This window comes from Lagopus leucura, unplaced genomic scaffold (assembly GCF_019238085.1).
Source record: "Lagopus leucura isolate 7727_CA_CO unplaced genomic scaffold, USGS_WTPT01 Super-Scaffold_100016, whole genome shotgun sequence".
Taxonomy (NCBI): domain Eukaryota; kingdom Metazoa; phylum Chordata; class Aves; order Galliformes; family Phasianidae; genus Lagopus; species Lagopus leucura.
In genome coordinates, this window is record NW_024962270.1 from 11,574,004 (window position 1) to 11,596,103 (window position 22,100).

The 22,100-nt window shown below is 40.4% G+C and overlaps 1 protein-coding gene across 1 annotated transcript in view; it reads left to right on the forward strand.

Moving 5' to 3' along the window:
- Nucleotides 1-18,502, forward strand: part of AMMECR1 (AMMECR nuclear protein 1) — a 30,705-nt gene extending 12,203 nt beyond the window's left edge. The window contains exons 2-5 of the mRNA XM_042876479.1: nt 8,414-8,528; nt 11,729-11,819; nt 13,473-13,569; nt 16,663-18,502. Of these exons, the coding sequence (XP_042732413.1) occupies nt 8,414-8,528; nt 11,729-11,819; nt 13,473-13,569; nt 16,663-16,777 (418 nt within the window). The 3' untranslated portion in view covers nt 16,778-18,502. The remainder of the gene's footprint in view (nt 1-8,413; nt 8,529-11,728; nt 11,820-13,472; nt 13,570-16,662) is intronic.
- The last annotated feature ends 3,598 nt before the right edge of the window (nt 18,503-22,100 follow it).

Genomic DNA, 22,100 nt, shown 5'->3' on the forward strand with positions numbered 1-22,100 from the left:
CCAATGTGAGAATGAAGGTGATCCTTCTCCCCACGCAGCACTTGTGAGTCTGTATCTAAAGATCCAGGTTCAATTCTGGGCCTCCCAGTACAAGGGAGACCAGGATGTATTTGAGGGAGTCCAGCAAATGACCACAAAGCCCAGTGCTGAAGGGGCTACAGAGCATCTCCTGTGAGGAAAGGTAGGGAGAGCTGTGGTTGTTTGCCCTGGAGAAGAGGAGGCTTTGGCGGGGATCCTCCCCTCTCACTGAAGGGAAGGTACAAAGAGGATGGAGCCAGGATCTTTTCTGTGGTGCCCGGTGTGAGGACAAAAGGCAAAGGGCACAGACTGGAATACTGAAGGCTCCATCCGAACATCAGAAAGCACTGTTGTATTGTGCAAGTGCTGGAGCAATGGCAAAGGTTGCCCAGGGAGCTGGGGTCACCTCCTCTTCAAGATGTGGGCCTGGGCACCCTGCTCTGGAGGCCCTGCTAGAGCATGGGTTGGTCCAGCTGGATCCAGAGGTCCCTGCCAACCGTCTGGTGATGCTTTGATAAACTGAAACCATTTCCATTTGTGGCTGCAGTCACTATCAAACTCAGGATATATTAATTTTTTTCCTGTTTTTCTTTATTTCCATGACGCTTTACCTACATGCTGTGATGCCTGCTATGGAAATGATTTCACACAAATTCAGTTATGGATGAGTTTGTACAGCATGAGGAACAGGTGATAAAAATATCTATATTCATGTACATGAAAAAAGAGTTAATTGTGGTATATCCTAATTGTCTCTGTTCACATTTCAAGGATACTACAAATGAAATAATCTGAATTATTCTTTTTGTTCCTCATGTATTTGAATTGTACTTAAGTTGGCACTTGTGTGAATATAAGCCTTTCAGTACAATACTGCAATGTTGAGAAAAATCTGTGCTTTACAGCCAGTTTTTAATACAGCTTTTGTTAACTCTTTGATTATTACATTTTCTTTTCTTCAGCATTCTTCTTAAAGTAGCCCCATTAAGTGGGGTTGTTCAGTTTTGTTGGGTTTTGTTATCACAGCAGCAGTCACTTCAGGTTTGTTCCTGACCATGAGCCATCGTGGCATGACTTGCACAGCACTGCTCTCAACACAAACCCCAGCTGGGCACCTCTGTCATAACACACAGAAATGATGCCTTCCCATGGGGGAAGATGCAGTTGTTCTGCAGTAAGCTGCAGTAATGCTTCAGAACCTTGTCCGTGGTTTCTTGTAGCATGTCTCAGTGGCAGATTTAGATGAATGGCTTACCAACCAAGCACTTTAGGTGTCTAAACACTTAATTTAGGTGAGCGTTTTTAGTTGTCTTTTAGAAGAATGTTACTGTTTTCAAAACCAAAGCAACTAAATTAGTATCAGAATATTCCTTTTTTTCTCTTAAACTGGATGGCTGCAGCTAAGCTGCTGGGAGCATGAAGCCACTGGGGGGAGGAGAGACGGGGGGAGAGCTTTCCTGGCATACTTCGGTTTTCAGGAGGTAAGAAAATTGACTGAGGAGCCAAAATGCCAGATCAGTATTTTATTTCTCCTACCTGAAACACTGCTGCACTGTGGTCATTAATCAGGCACAGTTATAGAACTATTTCTGTGCAAAATGTCAACAAGTGTGGGGAGGGTTTATCTTTTTTTTTCCTCCTGCTCTGTGACTGCCACTTAGCAACGTAGTGTGCAGGAAGTAGAAATGTTGTTCTTTCCCTTTCTATCTCCCAAATGTAAGGGAGGGTTCAGGAAAGGCACGGAGCACGTCATCCACAGTTGTTTTGTTTCCTGGAAAATTTGAAGTCCAACAAAAACAAGGAAAAAAGAAAGACAATGTCATTTTGAATGAATCGCTCCTTGAAATCTCCATGTAAATTGGCAGAATCTCTCCCAGCTTAAGTTCTCTTTCCGAAGGCAAGCAGGCCTACTCTGCCCTGTTCTCGCTTTAAAATAATTGCATATTGTGACACAGGAGCTGCTGAGACTGTCAGGATAGCTGATTTTGGTGACTTGCATAAATGTTCTTCAGTTTCTTTATTGAAGTTACTCAAGAAAAAAAAAAATCTCAACATCAAGTAACTGTAACTGCAGTGAGACTAACTATGAATACTGCATTTTTTTTCTGAAATCCTGTCACTAAATGTCTTTCACTGCTGCTATCTAAAATCCAGTGAGGTTGCCAGCTGTTCATTTCAGGATGTTTTAACTGAAGAGGCCCTTTGGGCTCAGTTGATCAACACAGGACCATTTATTTGTAAAATGCATTTCCTAAGTTACCTCTGCTAAGCATATTCCTCTTGATGGATGGAGAATAAGAGAACGACACTTGCTGAAATGAATGAGAAGGGTTTTTACCAGGTAGTTTATGAAATTTGCCTGCAATGTGAAAGTAGTGCCAATATACTGTGCTTTGGGAGAGTGCAGTAGCTCACAAAACATGGTCTTGAACCTATTGTTCATCACTGTGGTGACTGTATTCAGGAAACTGTTGTTTACTTTAGATGCCAAAAGCTACAGTTTGTTTTATTTTGTGCTCCATATAGGAAACTGGATTAATTAAGAAATGATCAGTACCAGAGTGGACTCACAAACCAATTCATTAGCCTAAGTTTATCCATTCTGTTTTGATTAACCTGGGAGTAGTGTCTGTAGGCTGTAGACTGAGCAGATTGTGAATGTTGTCACAGAAAGATTTTTAGGAGTCAGAGAACTTGGATTCTGTTCCTGGTTCTGTCTCTGATTCACTGTGTAAGCGTCCTAGATGGCGTGAGTCACTCCATGTCTCTGCCTCATTTACACTTCATATAAAACAGCCTGTTGCTTACATCATGCCTAGTATTTGACTGTTTCTTTTGCATCTTCTGTGTTATGTTAAAGCTCCCAAAGTAATTTCCAATATTTACACAACTGTATCCAGTTCTTCCTAACCTCTACCCGGTCTGGGTCTTCCCACAAAAATAATTTAGAGAGAAATTTAATTATTACTATGATTATATAATTATAAAATAGTAAGTATTTAATTCATTTAATGCCTTCATTTATCCTCACATAAATCCCTCTTCACTTTTTGCAGTGCCCACATGCTAGGAAACTTTATAGAAGCTTTACATTTAATCATGATGATTTTCATGCACCTCTAAACTGGTCCATTTCTGTGTTGGATTTCTCCCATTTCTATCCTGCTGTTTGCCACCTGGCTGCCACATCACATTAAGAACCAGAGGTTCTTGAAGATTGAGGTTGATTATTGTATCTCTTTTAGCATTTTTATACTCTACAAAGATTACAGCTGGAGAGCACTGTTGTGAATTGTGCTCACCTGCTCATACTGCTGCTTTAGTAAAGTACTGTGAGAATATCTGAAACAAGGTGTACACCTAAGGAATATAAGCTTTAATTATATTGTCACTAAATTTCATGCTGCTACTTGTAACTCAAAATAGCTTAAACTATTTCTTTATCTTTACATCTTTTCAGTGTCTTTAAAGAGTTCACCAACCTTTTTTTATGTTCCCAAGTACAAAGAGGAGCGGAGCATGAAACATGAATTTAGTGAAAACATATTTCTGGAGAGCTTTTGAGCAAACGAGCTTCGTTTAAGCAGGAGCTGTGATGTGCATTGCGTAGCTCAGCCCAAGAAAAAGTGGTTGTTGAGAGTACTTTGTGTTTTCTTGGCTGGCATTAGGTCTGTCTTAGTAGGACACCCAAGACTTCATAAATCAAGTATATTTAATGAGAAATGCTGTGTGTGCATGCATGTTGTGTCTAAAAATAGTGTTCTTTGAACAGGATTCAATTTTGACTTTGCCTGCTATGCTTTTAACATGAAGCAGAACCCCATGTGGAAAAACTAATGTCATTTTATTGGCCAGCTGAAATTCCTCCTGCTTGGCACTGCTTCTTTTCAACTCCTCACAACCAAGTATTTCTAGTTAGTCAGCAGCAGGATATGTAAATTCATCCTGGGCATTAGGAAATAAAGAACAGATGCTGTAGAAAATGTTTTTTTAATAGTGCATTTTTTCCTTTAAAGCTGCTTTTTTTCTTTTAAGTTGAACTCTGCTTTGTTTTTCCAACTTTACTAATTATTTCCACTTAGCTCTCTTTCATTCTAAGCTTAAAAGAAAAAAATGTGGAGTTTATTTTTTAAACCTGGTATTACCTGTCTTTGCTCCAATGGAATCCTTTTGTATTTCTAACAGAAGAATAGCAGAAGAATTTGGCACTGAATAAGATAGTGAAGTCATGATCTAGTAACACTTCTGTCAACTAAATGCAGTGAAGTCTCTTCTGCTAATGAAGAATGCCTACACACAGTTATGTAGACACTTCATTCTGAGCGGCTCAGACCAGTGATAAGTTTAAGGAAAGCGTGCACGTGTTTTCTTGTCTCTCTGCTGTGCTTGCTTAAAATTGGTCACCGTGAATCATGCTAACAGTAAAAGTGAGGTCAAAGTTTGAATTTACATATGTACATCTTTGTAGAGTGTATGAAGTGTATAATAAGTGCCAAACTGTTGTCTCTAGAAACTGAAATTCTTTTTCCACAGAACAGGAGCTACAAAAGTTAAAGCTCGTGCAAACTTTCTTATGCTGGGTAAGTGCTGAGATCTGCTGGCGTTTCTGACCGTCTGTTAACCATCGCACAAAGCTAAGCTCTCAGTGTGGACAGCTGCCCTTGAGGAAGTCTACTGGGTGCCACCCCCGTGTTGTGCTGAAGTCATCACAATAGTCAGTAGATGGTGACTTACTAAATATGCCTGAGATGAATTCTAGACTTACTCTGAATAATGGCAGTCTTGAGAATTAGGGATGAATTCAGAAGTGAAACATGTCTAACAAGGTCTAAATTTCCTGTTAACCAAACGTTCAGTTCTAAGCTGGTTTTCCTAAATCTGTCACCAGATATAATTTTTTGACTCCTCCGGTCTCAGACATTCAGCATAGGCAGACAGAGTGTTATCTATGTAGGCAACCAATACAAATAAATGGATTCTCCTTGTCCTCTCCCTTCAGTTTGTTCTGTTGATTGTTTGTGAGGACCAATTTCTCCACCTAAATTTTGGGTTTACTTACGGGGACAAAGCTGTTCTGAATGACAGAAGCAAACTGTAACGTGGGATCTGGAGATGAAGAAAGGAGGAGCATAATATTCTATAGCGAGCAGTTGTGGTGCCATCAGGAACTTGAATTCCAGTCTCTGATGGGTTTGTTCTGCAGATTGCTCACTTGTTTTCAGCAGCAGCAGTGCTAATAGTGGACATGTGCAAGGATGTCCGTAGTGCTATAGGCATGAGGGATCAAGTTCCCAGCAGGGTATACAGACCAAAAAAGAACCTAGCACTTCTGAAGGGATTGTCTCAGGTCTGGCTAAAATGGCACTGTCGTGTGATAAGCAGTGCTGTAGCTATTGTGAGGTAGTTATGTGAAAGCAAGGCCTTGTGCCAGTTTCAAATTAGCGAATAATGGAATTAGCCAGTCAAGCTTACTAATAGTGTGTGTACTATGTACTGTGCTGCTCTGCTTTCACTAAAGTTCACTACTTTGGCTGTGTTTGCCTGAGGCTTTCTGCCTTTGTCTGCCTTTCAGCTTGCACTGTGTTCACAGGAAGGTTTTGTATCACAGCTTTTTATCAGTATTCAAATTCATCATAAATCACCCACTTTGTGTTTAATTATCACTGTGTTTGAGATGTGGCTTACACGCCGTGGATGATGTTTGTTTCTGTGTAACTCACAAGTACCTTAAATTGAGGACGGCTCCCTGTCTAGCAGTGCCAGTGCAGCAGATCCTCAGTGAGTGAGACTTTGCCTGGATTTCAGCTTGTGTGGTGGTTGGGGTCCTGCAGCACACAGCCTTTGCTGCGAAACGTTGAAATTCACAAATGCATTTTGGCAGCTTTAGGAAGGGGAAATGAGTGCTGGATAAACTCCTCGAACCAAGCTGTGCCAAAAAAAAAAAAAGCCTTTTCTGTTTTTCTGAAGGGTGTAAATTCTTACAATAGGTGAAACGTTTTGCATGGTAAGACTGTTGCATACATTATGAAAAACAGGGTTAAACAAGGATGGCACATTCATGCATGCTGTTGTTTTATAAGGTAGCTGAACTTGTAGTTTGTTAATGAAACGGTGTTTGTCTCTTTGGGTGCTTTTTGGTGATGTATCCAAATAGATTGGTTATATGATAGAGGTAGAGTATACCTCAGGGAAATGAGAAATTTGCATGTAAGAAAACTTGCAGCAGCATCAGATTCTGTTTGGATTGCATTTTTGTTAATCAAAATATCAAAAGAAGTTTGGGGTTTTCTGATGAAATTTCAAGAGTGTGTTTGCATGCACTTACTAAATAAACTCACGGAGAGCTGTTAAGTGTGGAGATCCCATCTCTGGCTCCGAATTCCTAAGCTTTAAACAGCTGGATTCCCACAGCATTCCGGGCAAGCACACCCTGGGTATTTATTGTGTTCTTCTATTTATCCTTTTTGCCATCTGCTGCTGGTTACTGTTTAATACTAAGCAAGATGGACTTCTGGTTTGAGCTGTCCCTGTGTTCAGAGTATCCCTCCCTTTATGCTTAGATGTGTTTTTCCTATGTGGAGGAATACGAAGGCTGAATTAGCCACTCATATTTTCATCATCTGTCTCTCTTCAACTGTGGCTATGTAAGTAGATCCCTAATGACTGAAATATCAGGTAACAGAGAAAGGTAACTGCCTGATTTCCTGCAGTTGCACAGCTGGCTTTGCAAATCCCATCAACAGAATCTGGAGAAGATCATCTTTGGTACATCTTAATGAAAGTCATTACTTAAATATCATGGGCATTATGCTTTAAATCCTGTTAGTGTTCCCAGTTCTTCACATGTCTGTTTGGCACTATCCTACATAAATAAGAGATTTATCTTGGTTAGTTACGTATAGTCCCAACATCTTCTCTCTTTGTCGGTGGCAGATTTGACTAGGCTTGCCTAGAATTACTCCAAAATACCGGGTAGAACAGACCTGCCTTCTGTTTCCTAATTTTACAATGAATGTATCTCCATAATGAAAATCTGAATTTCTTATCAATTTTATAACGGGAAAATTTGGTGAAGAGCCTCCATTAATTCCAATGCTGTGTTCTTTTATTTTTGTGATTGTAACATGTCTGAGAAAAAGCCTGCTTTCCTCCCCACGTCACCAAAAAAGAAGGGGTTCTATTTTAATTCTTCAGTGTTTGGCATTCATTCAAGACGGAATGCTATTTCTGGTTAAATGCTTTTGTTAGCTTTAATGAAGTTAGACTACTGTTAACGTAAAATGATGATACCAGCCATGTGCTAAAGGCCACAGACATGGCTGTAATTGCATTGGGCAACAGCAGCTGCTGGCTGTAGGCCAAGCAAAAGCAGTAAGAATGATCAAGTTGTTATATGAAACGTGTGAAGAACTCGGTAGTTATTTAACAAGTCTCTTAATGACAGGCTCTCCTTACGTAACAAAAAGCTTAGTTAGCAGATCACTGTTTTTGTTGGAAGTGAGCGTGTTTATATTCATATGTTGTATCTAAAATCCTAAGAAAACAAGAAATGATGGGTACCATACTTGCCTTAACCTTTTCCAATTGAACCAGTTCTTAACCAAACTCATGCAAGTAGTTCTTAGGTGTTCCTGTTGGTGGTATTGCTTACTGTCCGTTCATGCTTTGCTTTTCAACGCGTCCTGGAACACAGAGAAGGTTTTTCCTGTTACTGAGTTCTGTCAATTAGATGTATGTTCATCTGTAGAATGGTACCTCAGCCTGAGATTAATGTAGCTGTTTGCAAGCTTCCATGTTACTAATCATTACCTCTGCTTTGCAGAACACCTCCAAGTCCTGTAGGTTTGCGAGCATAGAACTCCTGGATGTTTTTACCTTTCTGTTAACCTTTGCCAGTAAGCATGAATATTTTTTTGGTAGAATATTCTGTTTGCTCAAATTTGTTTTTTTACTGAAGAATTAAATTCCACAGTTCGGTTACTGTATTACGTGTTTGATTTTTGCAGGCTATAAAATTTCCCCTCTGTATTGTACAGTTCAACCTTTTTCAAAAGGCATTTAGTAAATTGCAGGTAGAACAGCTATTGTTCAACCTTTTCCATAACTTTCTGGTGGTTCATTAGTAAGTAGCAGAATCCTCTCAGGAAGGAATGGCCCTCAGAGCTCCACCTGACTGGCCAGCTGAGAAATCTGAAGCAAATGTCTAAGGAAGAGCTTGGGGATGTTGGGCAGTGTGTTATGCTGACAACCGGATTATCAAACTGGTCATCATTTCATCAGTTATTGGGTTTTGATGTTTTTTTTTTTTTTAATTATATTTTTCAATTGAGTCATTGGATCTTTGAACTTTATTTAAAAAAAAAAAAAGTATGAAATTCTGTTTTGTCTTCAACAGTGCCCTTAAAGACAGTCGTTTCCCCCCAATGACGAGGGATGAGCTGCCACGGCTTTTCTGCTCAGTGTCTCTACTCACTAACTTTGAAGATGTATGTGACTACATGGACTGGGAGGTAAGGATTGTGCATGTCCTGTAAGAAAATGTCTTTGATAACCGTGAGCGTCTGTAGCAGAACTCTTACTGTTCAAATCATCTGCATATATTCAGTGTAGTTGCTGTTTGGCGCTCTGTGCAGATTGTTTGGTGTAACGATTCAAGATGCCATTTTGGTAGAACTGCCATTGCCTTGAAAGCCAGAGCCGAGAAAATGGAATACAGTTGATTCCATTTGTCTTCCTTGGCTTTCAGAGCAAGTGGGCTGCAGGACAGCGCAAAGCCGTGATACAGTGAGGCCATGGAACTGACAGCTCTTGTCTTCCTGTTCTCCTTACCTAGAGCAGAGTCTGTTTTACTTGACCTGTTCTAGGAAACCTTTTGAGCAGCAGCATAAAAGCCACAGATTAGGAAGCTTTTAGAGTTATTTCTGGGAAGGTGTACTGGACGAAGTGCTATTCTGTATTCTTATGTTCTTTCACAGATTACTTGGTTTTAGATGCTTGAACAAAAGTAAATTACTGGAGTTAAGATCAACTTCTCATCTCAGCCAGGATGATTGTTTTAGTCTGTGTTTGAACAGATGGAAATTGTTTTGAAGTTGTTGTATATGCTACTGGATGTGTTACAGTGCCAGAGACACCCCACAGATTAAGAGTACTTTCATGTAACAGTGACTTCCCTACAACAGCAGCTTAGCCCTCCTAGATATTTAGGAATTCTTAATAGCAAAAGAGGCTTCCTGTTGGGCCCACAACATAACAAATGTGAATTGAATAGAAATGTCATTTGTTGTTGCAGTGGTAGGAGGCACCACAGAATGGTGGTCTTATGACTTAAGTCATAACATTCAAATTTGTTTGACATAATGGAGGATTTTACTTTCAGTGCCCTCTTTGTGCCTTGTGCAGAATCCTCAATTCCTTGTCAATACTGTAAACAAGCTTAATGCAGAAAAGTAATTCTGTGCAGTTGTGATTTACTTTCCAGAATCTCATGATTCTTCTCACTGGAGAGTTCTGGCTTATGGATGAAGAATGAAAGGGTCAAAAATACAATAGTTCTTGTATTATTCATTTGCTAACTTGTTCTCTCATATTTAAGGGTTTTAAAACCTTCAGTAAATTCCTGGGAATTCTCCCACACAAGCCCTCAGCTCCCACCCGAGGAATATTTGGGGCAATTTTAGAGGAATTTTGATCAGTGTTCTGGTTTAGAGCTTGTACAACTGAATATACAGACACTTAAAAGTCAGCTAAATGCATAGGTAGTTAATGTGATGTTGCTGTTGTAAGGCTAACTTCATTTTTCCAAGTCAGTTTGATTAATTACCTATAGTAGCATTCGTTTCCGTGTCACATAACTACTTTACCAGTGAGGTTTATTTGGCAAACTTGGTGATTTGTGCTTCATCGATAGGTCCCATTTAAGCTCAACAGGTTGTCTGTTTTCCTGTGTACAGTAATAAAAACAGCTTGTGTTGATGGGACATGTTTTGAGAAGACACCACCAAACTGGTGGACTTATGGATGAATTTTTCTTTTATATTTTCTTTTGTCCAGGAATGGGAGTAAGATCAACAAAGTGTTGTTTTCTGGTAGCTTGCAAATCAAACTGTCAGCATTCTCCTAGCATGGTGCCTAAAAATGACTTGGTGACTTTGCTGAGGATTGCCCATAGAAGCAGATTGGAAACTGGTATAAGCTTAATAGCTGACAGTGGCCCCATGGAAAGGCTTTGTGAAATTCCCTCCACGGTCTGCTTGTTAGTGCTTGCCTTTTAAATATGGCTGAAGTGCTCTTGGCTGTAAGTCTGACACGACTGAGCACCCATCTTCATCTGATGGCAATAATCACACGTAGTATAGATGAGTTGAGATTTCAGAAAGCTGAGCTGTGGAGGGTTGACACGATGCTTCTCGAAGGTTGCAGGCAGGTTGTATTTTACAGCAATGTGAAATGGTGTTCTTTTAATTTGATACCGACCTTTTCTGTTCTAAAAAAAAGCCTTTCAAAATTGGTAATTGATATGGGCAGAGATGTGCAAAGGAGTGTTATTAGAATGAGATCTTTGGGACTGAAGTGCTGAACTTCATTTGCAGTGTTCTTGCAGCTGCAGAAACATACTCTGTTCTCATCTTAGCAATAAACTAAGTGGATTTTAGTCTCTAACACCACTTCTTTTTACTTTCAGGCTCCTTAAGTTCATAATTACATCATCTGAGCATACAGATTTGAACTTTGTAGTGGTTATATGTCCATTTTATGAATGTTAAGTAATAAAATACATTAAAATTGGCAGCAAATTCAATATGTTAGCCTCTAATTAATTTTTCCTTTGTAAGGAGCGGTAGTTTCATGCAGAAAGCTTATGAAGGCCATGGCCAAGACTTCTCCCATTTTTCTGTACTTATGTCACATATAAAAGTCACGGACCTTAAAAAACAAAGTCTTAAAATAACCAAATATGTTAATTGAACAAGTGGTCACTAAGGGCTCTGTAGATGTCCCTCAGTTGTTTTTTCATTGTCATGTGGTTATGTTAAAAGCAGTTGTCACCAGAAAAATTGCCAGAGTTTCTTATTAAATTTTGAGTTGAAAAACAAATGCCATGAAAAATGCAGTGCGTGTGATAGCCTTTTAAATGTGAGCTCTTCATTTCCTCATGTAGAGTGGGGGACTTTGGATTTAAATAGAAATAACATCTCCGTATTTTATGCATGAAAACAAAAATATCAGTTATTAATGTTTTGAAATCCAAAGCAGCTTGTTGTCGTTGTACCTTGAAACTGGCAGATCTTCAATAATGCCCTGGAAGGGTATCTGGCCTCTTTTTTGGTAACTCCTCCATCAAATACTCCCACTGCCTTCAGATGAGTAGATTTGGTTTCAGTAATGGCAGTCTGCCATATTGCTCTAGTAGCATGGAAAGGGAAGCTGGAAGCTGAATGCTGTCCTCGTACATGAGCAGGAGTTTTGAGGGTTTCAGGATCCAATTGGCAGTGACTGGTGGCACAGCAATTTTGTCAGCAGCTGCTTTTGCACCTCAGCTGTTTTTTTTTTTTTTTTGCAGAAAGATGGCATTTGTTTTGAACATCTTCTGCAACTGTTTGCAAAATGGCGTCAACCATCGGAAGGTTCACATGTCGACCTTTATTATGTTAGAAATCTCTTGTATCTCTTTTTTTAATGTACTAATAAAACTGCCAATTTCTTGCAGGTGGGTGTACATGGCATTAGAATAGAATTCATCAATGAAAAAGGATCAAAACGCACCGCCACCTACTTACCGGAGGTTGCAAAGGAGCAAGGTCATTGTTGAGCTTTATTTCATATGATCTGGTGAAGAATTTAAACATACCTGTAAATCTAAAATGCAGTATTTGACCTTGCACTGATGTCAGATGATGGAGCAATATTTAATTGTAAGAAAAGACTCTTCTATAAAATGCCAATTACATGTCTGTCTCAACCCCCTTGTAGGGACTCAGTAAACTGTAGCTGTTCTGATGCAAATCCTAACCATAGTAAAGGTGTAAGAAAATAAATTGTGGAGGGGTGGTTCAGTGCTGCTACCTCACTTCAAAAAGCTGTTAATTTTCATGTAATTGTTACCCTGTGATGTTAGACATGCAAAAGCTCTGTTAATATACAGGCTGTCTGGACAATGATTTTAACAGCTAATTGATTCCCAGTTTTTCAATGGTGCTTCTTTTCATTAGGTATTTGCTTCTACTGTTTAATTCCTGCTATGAACAGTGACTTCTGGGTTTTGGGGTGTTGGGAAAGGATTATTTTCATACTAGAAGTCCAAAATAAGGTTACTAACGTGGCCCTTTCAATAGGACAGACTTCAGTTTGTGAATCAAGAAACTTACATATACAGTACCTTTTGTTGAACAGCTGTTTGTTGAGCCAAGCTGAAGATTTTCTCTTTGAGGCTTAAAAGTGTGTCTTAGCCTTTTGAATTTTGCATTGCCACTTCTTCATTTTCCTTCTGGTGCACTAAGTAATAGCAGTGAGACCTTCGTTAACAGATAATAGAAATTTGGTCTCCCAATGGTCACGTGAAAGCTTAGATGCCTTCCAAGGCAGTTCTTTCCCTTTTGCTATCAGGTTGGCCAGTTACCAAAGGGCTCTTTTGGTAAGACCTTTGGTGATCACTTATGCATGGGTTTTTTCAGTATTTTTTTAAATTCAGGAACTGGGGGAGGGGTTACGTTTCTTACTTGTGGTAAACTATGCATTACAGTCTGACTCTTAAAATCTACCAAAATTGGTTTTTTCTTTTTTTTCTGTTTTAAAAATGCAGTGTGACAAACTTAATTGCATCTTTGGGAAGTAAGATGTCTATTTTAGAAATAGTGGGCTTTTTAAAATCGACGTGTAGGAGTTTTGAGTAGCATGACTTTATTGAGAACAGTAGTGAATCTGAATTTTTGTTGTCACTTTTTTAAACAAACCAGCCTGCTACATATCACAGATGTTCTGAAATTTAAAATATCACTGTTAACTTTGCAGTGATATTTATGGAGAGCCCTAATGCCTGAAGTTCTCTCCACCCATTCAGTTAATAAATCTTTTGAATTTTCTTTCATACAGAAACGAAGCTTTCCATGCTGCCAGAGCCACTTAGGATGTATGATCAGATGTGATTAATGATCTGAACGACTCAGAAAATTGCAATTTTGTTTGTCATTGTCAGTCACCTGGATATGTGGGTGCAGTATTTCAACCACAAGATAAAAATGCATTGTTGGTAGAGCAAGCTTTATGCCTGATGAAATGCTGCTCAGCATCTTTCCCACAGCTATCTCCTGCATAGGAGAATGCCCCGTGTTTCATAGGTAACTTCAGGAGAGCAGCTGTGTTACCAGTGTCACTGCGTATCGTGCTGTGTTTTTGCAACACCTGTTCCTACTGCAGTAATGCTCATGAATTTTTACCGCTGTGAAATTCAACAGGATGGGACCACATTCAAACCATAGATTCCTTACTGAGGAAAGGAGGCTACAAAGCTCCGATTACTAATGAATTCAGGAAAACCATAAAGCTAACCAGGTATGCATCCCGGGGATACTCCAGATAAGCCCTGTTGGTTTGGTTTTAGTGTGATGAGTTCATTTCCTGGTAAGTGGTTGTTTCAGATGTTAACAGTAAGCTTTCCTGTATGTATTATTAATATTTTCTTTCTTTTCATAACAGGAATACAGACTTCTGAGAATATCTGTGCCTTGCATTAAATACAATAGAGATTACAGGCACTAAGCAAGGAAGAAAGGGCTGCTAAGTAGCTTGCTGCATATATACCAGGGAGTATATATATTTTGTTTCATAACTGAGAAATCCTTGCAGCGTATCAGCTCTGCAGTTTTACAGTTTGCTCATTGGCTGCAGCGGATCTCAAGGGGCTGTTATTAAGGGGGATTACTTGCCATTGTCACGTTGTGTTTGAGCAGTTGGTGCTCTGTGGGGCTGCTGCTCTGGAGGCCATGCAGTGCCCTGAGCTGTTCAGCTCTCCGAGCGGGCGCTGGGGCTTTTCCCTCCTGCAGAGTAGGGGCTTCATCTCCTAACAGGTGCTGGGCATGCAAACTGGGGAGCTGATCTGACAGGTGGTGCGCCAGCTTGACTGCATCAGGTACTCTAGGAAGGAAGACATAAGTGCAGTGCTTTACTTCATACTCAGACACTGTTGTATGTTGTGTGCCCGCTGTAATGCTTGTTTAATACAATGTGCTCGTGAGGGCTCATTAGCAGGTCAGAGCCAAAAGGTTAGAGAATGGGTTGCAAATGTTCCACCTATAAAATTGTAGTTGTATGGTGAAAGAGCAGGTGTCAATAGGAAGCCCTGTAAAACAACATTATTTTATAACCATGCAGTACAAAGTGACTGCTGAGCTCTTGCTGTTTATTCCATGCTTTGAGAACTAAGGATTTTATGAATCCTGTGTCATAAGGAGGCACTGACTGATAACCCATGAGGTTTCTTCTCCTCTCTTCGGGGATAACAAGCACTATTATTAATACAGCTCATAAATTTGGTAGTTAGAGACCTTTGTCCAACACCATTATTCTTCCTATCTTTTGTTGACTTGTAGGGACTCACAGAGAAACGAGATTCATTTTTAATATGTTGGTTGGGTATGTTAGCATCACTTCTGTGTACTTATTTCTTTGGGAATTCTTTCCTCCTTAGTGCAGCTGGATTGGGTGTGAGCTAGACTCGACTCCCTATTTCCATAATTAAAACCCAGTGCTTTCATTTCAGACACAAAAATACTGGGCTTCTCATTATTGTTAATGTACTCTTAGAAGACAAAGAGCTGAGTGTTTTTTTTCAGTTCCCACTTTTGTCACCTACATCTAAAATGCTTGCCATTACTTAGCAGTGTTTGTTTAGACTTGGCAGAAGACAGAGCATTTCTCAGAAAACTGTTTTCACTTTAGAAGAATCTCTCCCTCACTCAGTGTTGTTTTGGGTAAGGAAAAAGACTTTGTCCCACTGACTGAAATTCTGCTTTCTAGTAGGAACCTGATTCCAGGGGAATTGCTATTGCTGAGGAAAACATGCTATTCTGAGGGTTATGATTGGGAGGAAGGGTTTATGGAATCCAACTTAAATTTTCAAATGCAGCACCCCAATTTTCTTGCTGTCTTATTTTCAAGAATATATAGAATATATGGTGATAACTTAGGGCATGAGTAGCTGTTGGAGTTCTTAAGTGAGACTTTCTGTACACCTCAGTGAATAAGGGATGTATTTTTCCAAGACACAAAACTTCTGTATAGCACGCGCATTCTTCCAGCTCCGTGATTTTGTTGGAAGCAATGGCATACCAGTGCAGAACAAAACAAGTGTTCTGCTTAGTATATTTAGTTCAACATCCCAACCACAAAATCACAAGCCTAATGACTAGAATAGACAAAGTGTGTTGTTTAATATTATGATTTTTTCCATCTGTGATTCTACACAGGCTGCCCTTGGCCTGTTTTGACTCACTTAGAGCCACTGGTTGCCAAGCTTATAGTTTAGTTCCATAGTGGTGAGGGGATTAGTGCACAGATCAGCTTACTCATCAGGTGCAGGGAGCGCAGTGCTCCACTCCTATTGCTGAGAGAGGAGCTGCAGCACAGCTGCGACCAGCAGCCGTTTAAGTCAGTACATCATTAACCAGCGCCGCTGCCGCAAGTAATCGCGGGCACTGCGGTGCACTGAAGCAAGAAGCTGTAAGCATAAGGTGTTCTGCTCTGTTCCTCTGGCAGAGGCAGCAGAAACAATTGTGTTTGCCACCTCAGTTGCTGCAGTTGGTAACTCAACAGCAGTTTGAGTGTCTGTGATAGGCTGTGAGTACAAGCTGTTGAGGCATGCGTTGTGCTTTTTCAGAGCTAAGAGGGAAAAGAACAAACAGAGCAACTCCAGAAGAGAAATGTCATAAACAAGGGAGGTGGCAATATTTTAAACCACTGTAGCTGGATTCACCAACTCTCATCTGTAAGATCTCTTATGCAGGGGCTTATGAGGTGACATTTGTGGCAATATGGAATAGTGTTATTTTTGTGTAGATTTCACAGTTTTACAGATAAGTGTAAATGTGGCAATATGTTCCTTGTTGTCAAACAATATCAATGCAAATTTTATCTGAAGTACATTTTTGGGGGTAGGGGCTGTTCTACTTTAAGCTATATATAGGTTAAAAGGGAAATCACTTCACTTCATGTAGCTGGATTTATTTTAAAAGCAGAATGTGCTAGACATTACTTTTTAAAAACAGCTCTGGAATCAGTACTGCTTGCTTACAGGGCTTTTCTCCTAGGTTATTTGTAGAGAGTTGGCTGATAATTTGGGATGCTCAGTAAATCATCACAAGTTCAAATACCTTGAGTAAAGTAGTAGGCAGCGATTTTTTTAATAGTTTTTTTTAATTTAAAATATTTTTCGTAAGCACTTATGTTGTGACTTGTGTGATTCAAGAACAGCCCCCAAAAACATGGTAGTTCTCTCCATGCCCTTGTGCAACTAAAGTTTGTCTTATTCCTAAGACCAGAAGTACAGAGCTGTTCTCGTCATTAGACGTACACCTAGCACCATATTTTCAGTGCTGCTCATAGCTGCCCAATGAAAGTTCTTGAGTTTGCTCCTTTGCTCTTTTCTAGGTACCGTAGTGAGAAGATGACCATGAGCTACACAGAGTACCTTGCCCATCGTCAGCATCATCACTTCCCAAATGGCATTGGGCACCCCCTTCCACCATACAACCATTATTCCTGACACTGAGCCGCATGACCAGTCACTGGACCTCTCTGCAGACCTCTTCCCAGGAGACCCTGCCCCTTCTTGGTCTAGCTATCTCTATTACTGTACCATTTTATGATGATAGTTTCCGTTGCCATTTTGAGGCTTCTCCATAGTTGGTTAAGCTCATTGTGGCAACGGGAGGGAAAACTGCATTATTACAAAGATCCCATACTTTTTTATTGAATCACTGCAGATTTTTTTGCAGCATATATAGCCCTTGGGTTTTTTATGAAATGTTAAATTTCTACTTCATTAACATTGAATTATATCAGTCAAGACTTTCTGTGACTGTGGATGGAAGGAAGAGTTTAAGGATTACAGTTGGGGATTCTTTGCTCAGAAAAAAAAAAAAGGCATTCATGGCTTTTTCATTAATAGCTCTGTCAGGGAATGAAACATATCAGATTCAGGTATTATATTAGACAATGAATTGCATTTTCTTAACCTTCTTAATAGTAGTCTGTGGTACAATATTTCATAGACTTTCTTCTTCCCTTTGAGTTTTCCCATGAGCTCCTTTGCTCATCCGTTTAGGTCTCCTGCCGTGGTTGAGCAAGGAGCTCATTGAAAAAAAAGACAAAGGGAAGAAGAAACTCTGTGAAATGTGGAAAAAGGACCTGGCCACTTGGGAGGAATATAGGAATGCTGTCAGGACCTGCAGGGATGCAGCGAGGAAGGGTAAGGCCCACTTGGAATTAAATCTGGTGAGGGAGGTCAAGGACAGCAAGAAAGGTTGTGTTTTGTTTTTTTTTTTTTTGTTTTTTTTTTTCAATATGTCAGTAGCAAAAGAAAATGTGGGCCTGCTACTTAATAAGGTGGTTGCCCTGGTAACAGGGGATGTTGAGAAGGTGGCGATGCTGAACACCTTCTTTGCTTCGGTCTTCACTGATTAGACTGTCCCTATGGAACCTCAGACCAAGGAGGTAAGAGAGTCTGGAGAAAAGACTTTCCCTTGGTCAGGAGGATCTGGTCAGAGATCATGTAGGCAAACTTGACTCATACACATCCACTGATCCCGATGGGATGCACCCCCAAGTGCTGAGGAAGCTGGCAGAAGTGCTTGCCAAACCACTCTATTGTCTTGGAGAATGGGACAGGTGCCTGAAGACTGGAGGATAGCCAGTGTCACTCCAGCCTTCAAAAAGGACAAGGAGGAGCTGGAAAACCACAGGTCAGTTGGCATCACCTCTGTCCCTGGAAAGGAGATGGAACAGCTTGTTACGTCATCACCAAGCAACTGGAAGAAAAGGTGATTATCAGGAGCAGTCAGTGTGAATTCACCAAGAGGGAAATCATGCTTGACCACCTTGGTAGCCTTCTGTGATGTCATCACCAGCTGGGTGGATGAGGGGAGAGCAGTGGATATTGTATACCTTGACTTCAGCAAGGCTTTAGACAAGACTTGCAGCCATTCAGCAGGACATGTACAGGTTGGTGAGTTGGGCAGAGAAGAGCCTGATCAGCTTCAGCAAGAGCAAGTGTAGGGTCCTGTATCTGGGAAGGAATGACTGCACCCATCAGTTGAGGTTTAGGGGCCTGCCTGCTGGAAAGGTGTTCTGCAGAGAAGGAGCTGGGTGCTGGCCATGAAGTATGCCCTTGTGGCTGAGAAGGCCAGCTTTATCTTGGAGTGCATTAAAAAGAGCATGGCCAGCAGATCGAGGGAGGTGATCCCCCCTCTGCTCTGCCCTGGTGAGGCCACATCTGGAGCAGTGTGTCCAGTTCTGGGCTCCCAGTTCAAGAAAAACAGGTAACTTCTAGAGAGAGTCCAGAGAAGGGCCACAGAGATGAAGAGGGGCCTCGAGCATCTCCTGTACGAGGAAAGGCTGAGAGACCTGGGACTGTTCAGTCTGCAGAAGAGAAGGCTGAGAAGGGATCTCAGCAATGTTTATCAATATCTAAAGCGTAGGAGTAAAATGGATGAGGCCAGCCAGCTCTTTTCCAGTGGTGTGCAGCAACAGGAGGCAGTGGGCAAAAAAAACTGGAACACAGGAAGTTGCATAACATGAGGAAGAACTTCTTTACTGTGGGAATAATGGATCATTGGAACAAACTGCCCAGAAAGGTGGTGGAGTCTCAATTTCTGGAGATACTCAAGACCCACCTGGATGCCTTCCTGTGTGATCTGCTTTAGGGAATCTGCTTCAGCAGGAGATTGGACTCAGTGACGTTTCAGAGGCTCCTTCTAGTCCCTAGAGTTCTGTTTCTGTAACAGTGTCTCACCCCTGCAGTAAAGATTTCATGTAGCTATAGATGTAGGTTGCTCTGAAAGTAATGCTTCCTATTTATTTACATGGAAACTACAACAAAGAGCACAGTAACACTACTTGATGGAGAAAATTCTCAGCTGCAAAACACTAGTTTTCAACATAGTTATCGCCATTAGCAGAGACTGCCCCTCTGCTGCCATCTGTCACACAGCAACAAAATGTAATGGAATATTAGGGGAAGGTTCAACCTCTGCTGCCATCCTACCAACATCTGTCTAATTTCATGGGCCAACACCATAAAACAGGAGGCATTACTTTCAGAGTAGCCCTTGTATGTGACCTTCAGCTCGAGCACACAGCCACAATTTGAGGCTCGTATACAAAATGCTTTTCTGGTTATGAAGAAGCAATTAAACGTAATAAGAGGTGAGCATTGTGCTCAGAATCACGTGGTCTAATTGAAAGTGCATGACATAATCCAGTAGGATACCTTTATCTCCTGTTCTGCACTGGAAGCCGAGGGCAGCCCAGCCCTGTCAAGCCTACTCATCATAATGCATTTCTAATGAGACAATGCCTTTCTGATGAGCTCAAATTAGAAGTCGCATTTGTTTTTAGAAACAGATTGGTGAGTAGCAGATGTTATATTAGGAAGAAAACGGATTTAGATTTTAGTGCCTTTGACTATGACATGATTATACTTGCATATAAAATTCATAGAAAAAAATATAGCAAATGTGCCAGACATTCCAGTAATCAACGTTGAGTTCTTTGCTGCTCTGGCGTCAGGTTTTGGGGGATTTTCTAAAGTGAGATATTTTTCATTTTCTTTTTCTTATTTTAGAAAAGAAAAATCCCTATCTTCTTCTTGCTTGTGCTTTTGAATTTGCTGGGTTTTATCAGGTCATGGATAGTTGGGTAACTTGTTTAAAAAAAAAAAAAAATTGTGTTGTGAAAGAGCACAGGACAATTATGCCATAATTTGTACATCTTTTCATCTATTACAGGAATAGTACTTGAGAGCTGTGAGTACTTCGTAATAATTCTCATAATTCTCCACAAGGTAGGAGAAAGAAAACTGATGAGGACTTGTAACAACTGTAAAAATAGGATTTATTAAGTGGTGTATGTGGTGTATGTTGTGAGCCAAGTATATGCCAGGAGCTACCTCCTTGCTCACATGCCTGCAGAACTCCCACTAATACCCACTGCAGTTCAGTGCACGTTTTAGGGGACTCCACATCCCATCTACTATGGAAAAGACCTTCCTAGCATGGGCGAGCCAACTATGGTAAGCAGAAATTCCAGTTATTTTGAATAATGAATGTTTTAAAAAATACATATATCACTCAAATAGATAAATAGAGTTAAGTTGATAAAAGGAACAACAACAACAGAAGACTAAAAACGTTCCAGAAAACAGATACGGATAAATTATCCCTTAGGTGAGGATAGAATGCCACTTAATTTGTACAGAGGTTCTTGTAGAAGGTCTTTTGTATTCCTTCATCCACAGCACCCGATGTCCAAATATTTCCATTTTCAGTTGTGATGCCTTAATTTATAAGCAGAGGGCCTGAAATGTCAGGAGCCAAGAGGTGCCAGGCAGACGCTGCAAAAACTAATAGATGTTTATACAGAGGCTATTTTGGATGATACTGTTGTCTTGTTTCTACTTGGGGGAGCGGTTTCAAATGGATTTGTCTTCAAGTGGAAACTGTGAACCGGTGGCTACCTGAGAGGTGTTTTGGTTTTGTTTTTTTCCTTGCCCTTATAGGGAAACTGAGCACAAACCGAATCATTCTGCTGCAAAAAACAAACAAAACACAAAGTCATCCAACCCCATCCTTATCTGTCATCTCGTTACAGCGCGCTCACACCGCTGCGTGAGCTCATCCTTAGAAGTTTTTTAAAAAGATCTATTATATATAAAAATATATATGTATTGAAAGGTGCTAATCAACCTCAAGCAGGTCACGTGACTGGTCATGCGGATCTAAAATCATATCAGATTTTTTAAAAATCTTCGATATATGCAGATGTTATACAGAATTTCTTACCAGTGTAATAATAATATACTGATGAATAAACAATCCTGCGGGTTTTTAAGGACAAGGTCAGCAATACTCCCCACCATGGCCTGGGGGGGAAAAGGATAGTTTTGTCTCCTTTTTGTATACAGCATAATGCACAATGCATTTTTGTCTATCTCTTAGTAGCTGTTGCTTACAAATATGGTTAAAAGGGTGTTATACAAACTGTAAAGGTGTGCTTTTGACATGACTTAATGCCAGACCCTTCTGGACCAGAGTTTTGTATCACTAATTAAAAAGCTGTTACAAAGTCTGCGGTCAATCAGGTTGTATGGTATTTTTTTAGAAAAGATTGGAATAATCAGTTTATCTACAGTGTTTCTAAGGCACCTACCTCCTCAGCACGCAAGTGCTGAGAATACTGCGGATTGTTTCTGTGTAATTGTGGGGTTGTTTATACAAGATGTGCAGTTCACTGTGACATGCACTGGGACAGAATAGGTCTGTTTGCCTAAAGCGAATCGACAGTTGCTTTCACAAATGCCATTCTCTGAGCTATTACCCTTTCAGATATATTGCTGGATTTAGATCTATTAATATTATTTTTTAATTTGGGGGCACTTCATAAGAGGTGATGGTACAACCGAGTAGCTAATTCCGCTCTTTAAGTCGAATGCTGATTTTTGATAAGCACTAATCCATTTGCCTTATTCCTTGAAGTTTTTTTTTTTAATTATTCTTTTGCTAAACGTTTCTGAAGTCCTCCTTCTGAAAACTAAGTGAGACAGCAGAACCCCAGGCTGATGTGATGCTGTTGCTTAGCCGTGCCTCAAGTGGCCTTCCTTCCGCCTGGAGCGCTGCAGCACTGACCTGGCACCATCTCAGCCCCAACGCTGGTCACAGCAGGGGGAGGGGGCCTGAGAGTTCTGACCTCAGATACAATACTAAGAGAGTCAAATCCATTTGCACACCCTGGCGTTTGTATACGGACCTCTTTACTTGTCTTCAAATGTGCGGGTTTTTAAAACTGTCGTCTGGAGTAGGTTACATCTCTTG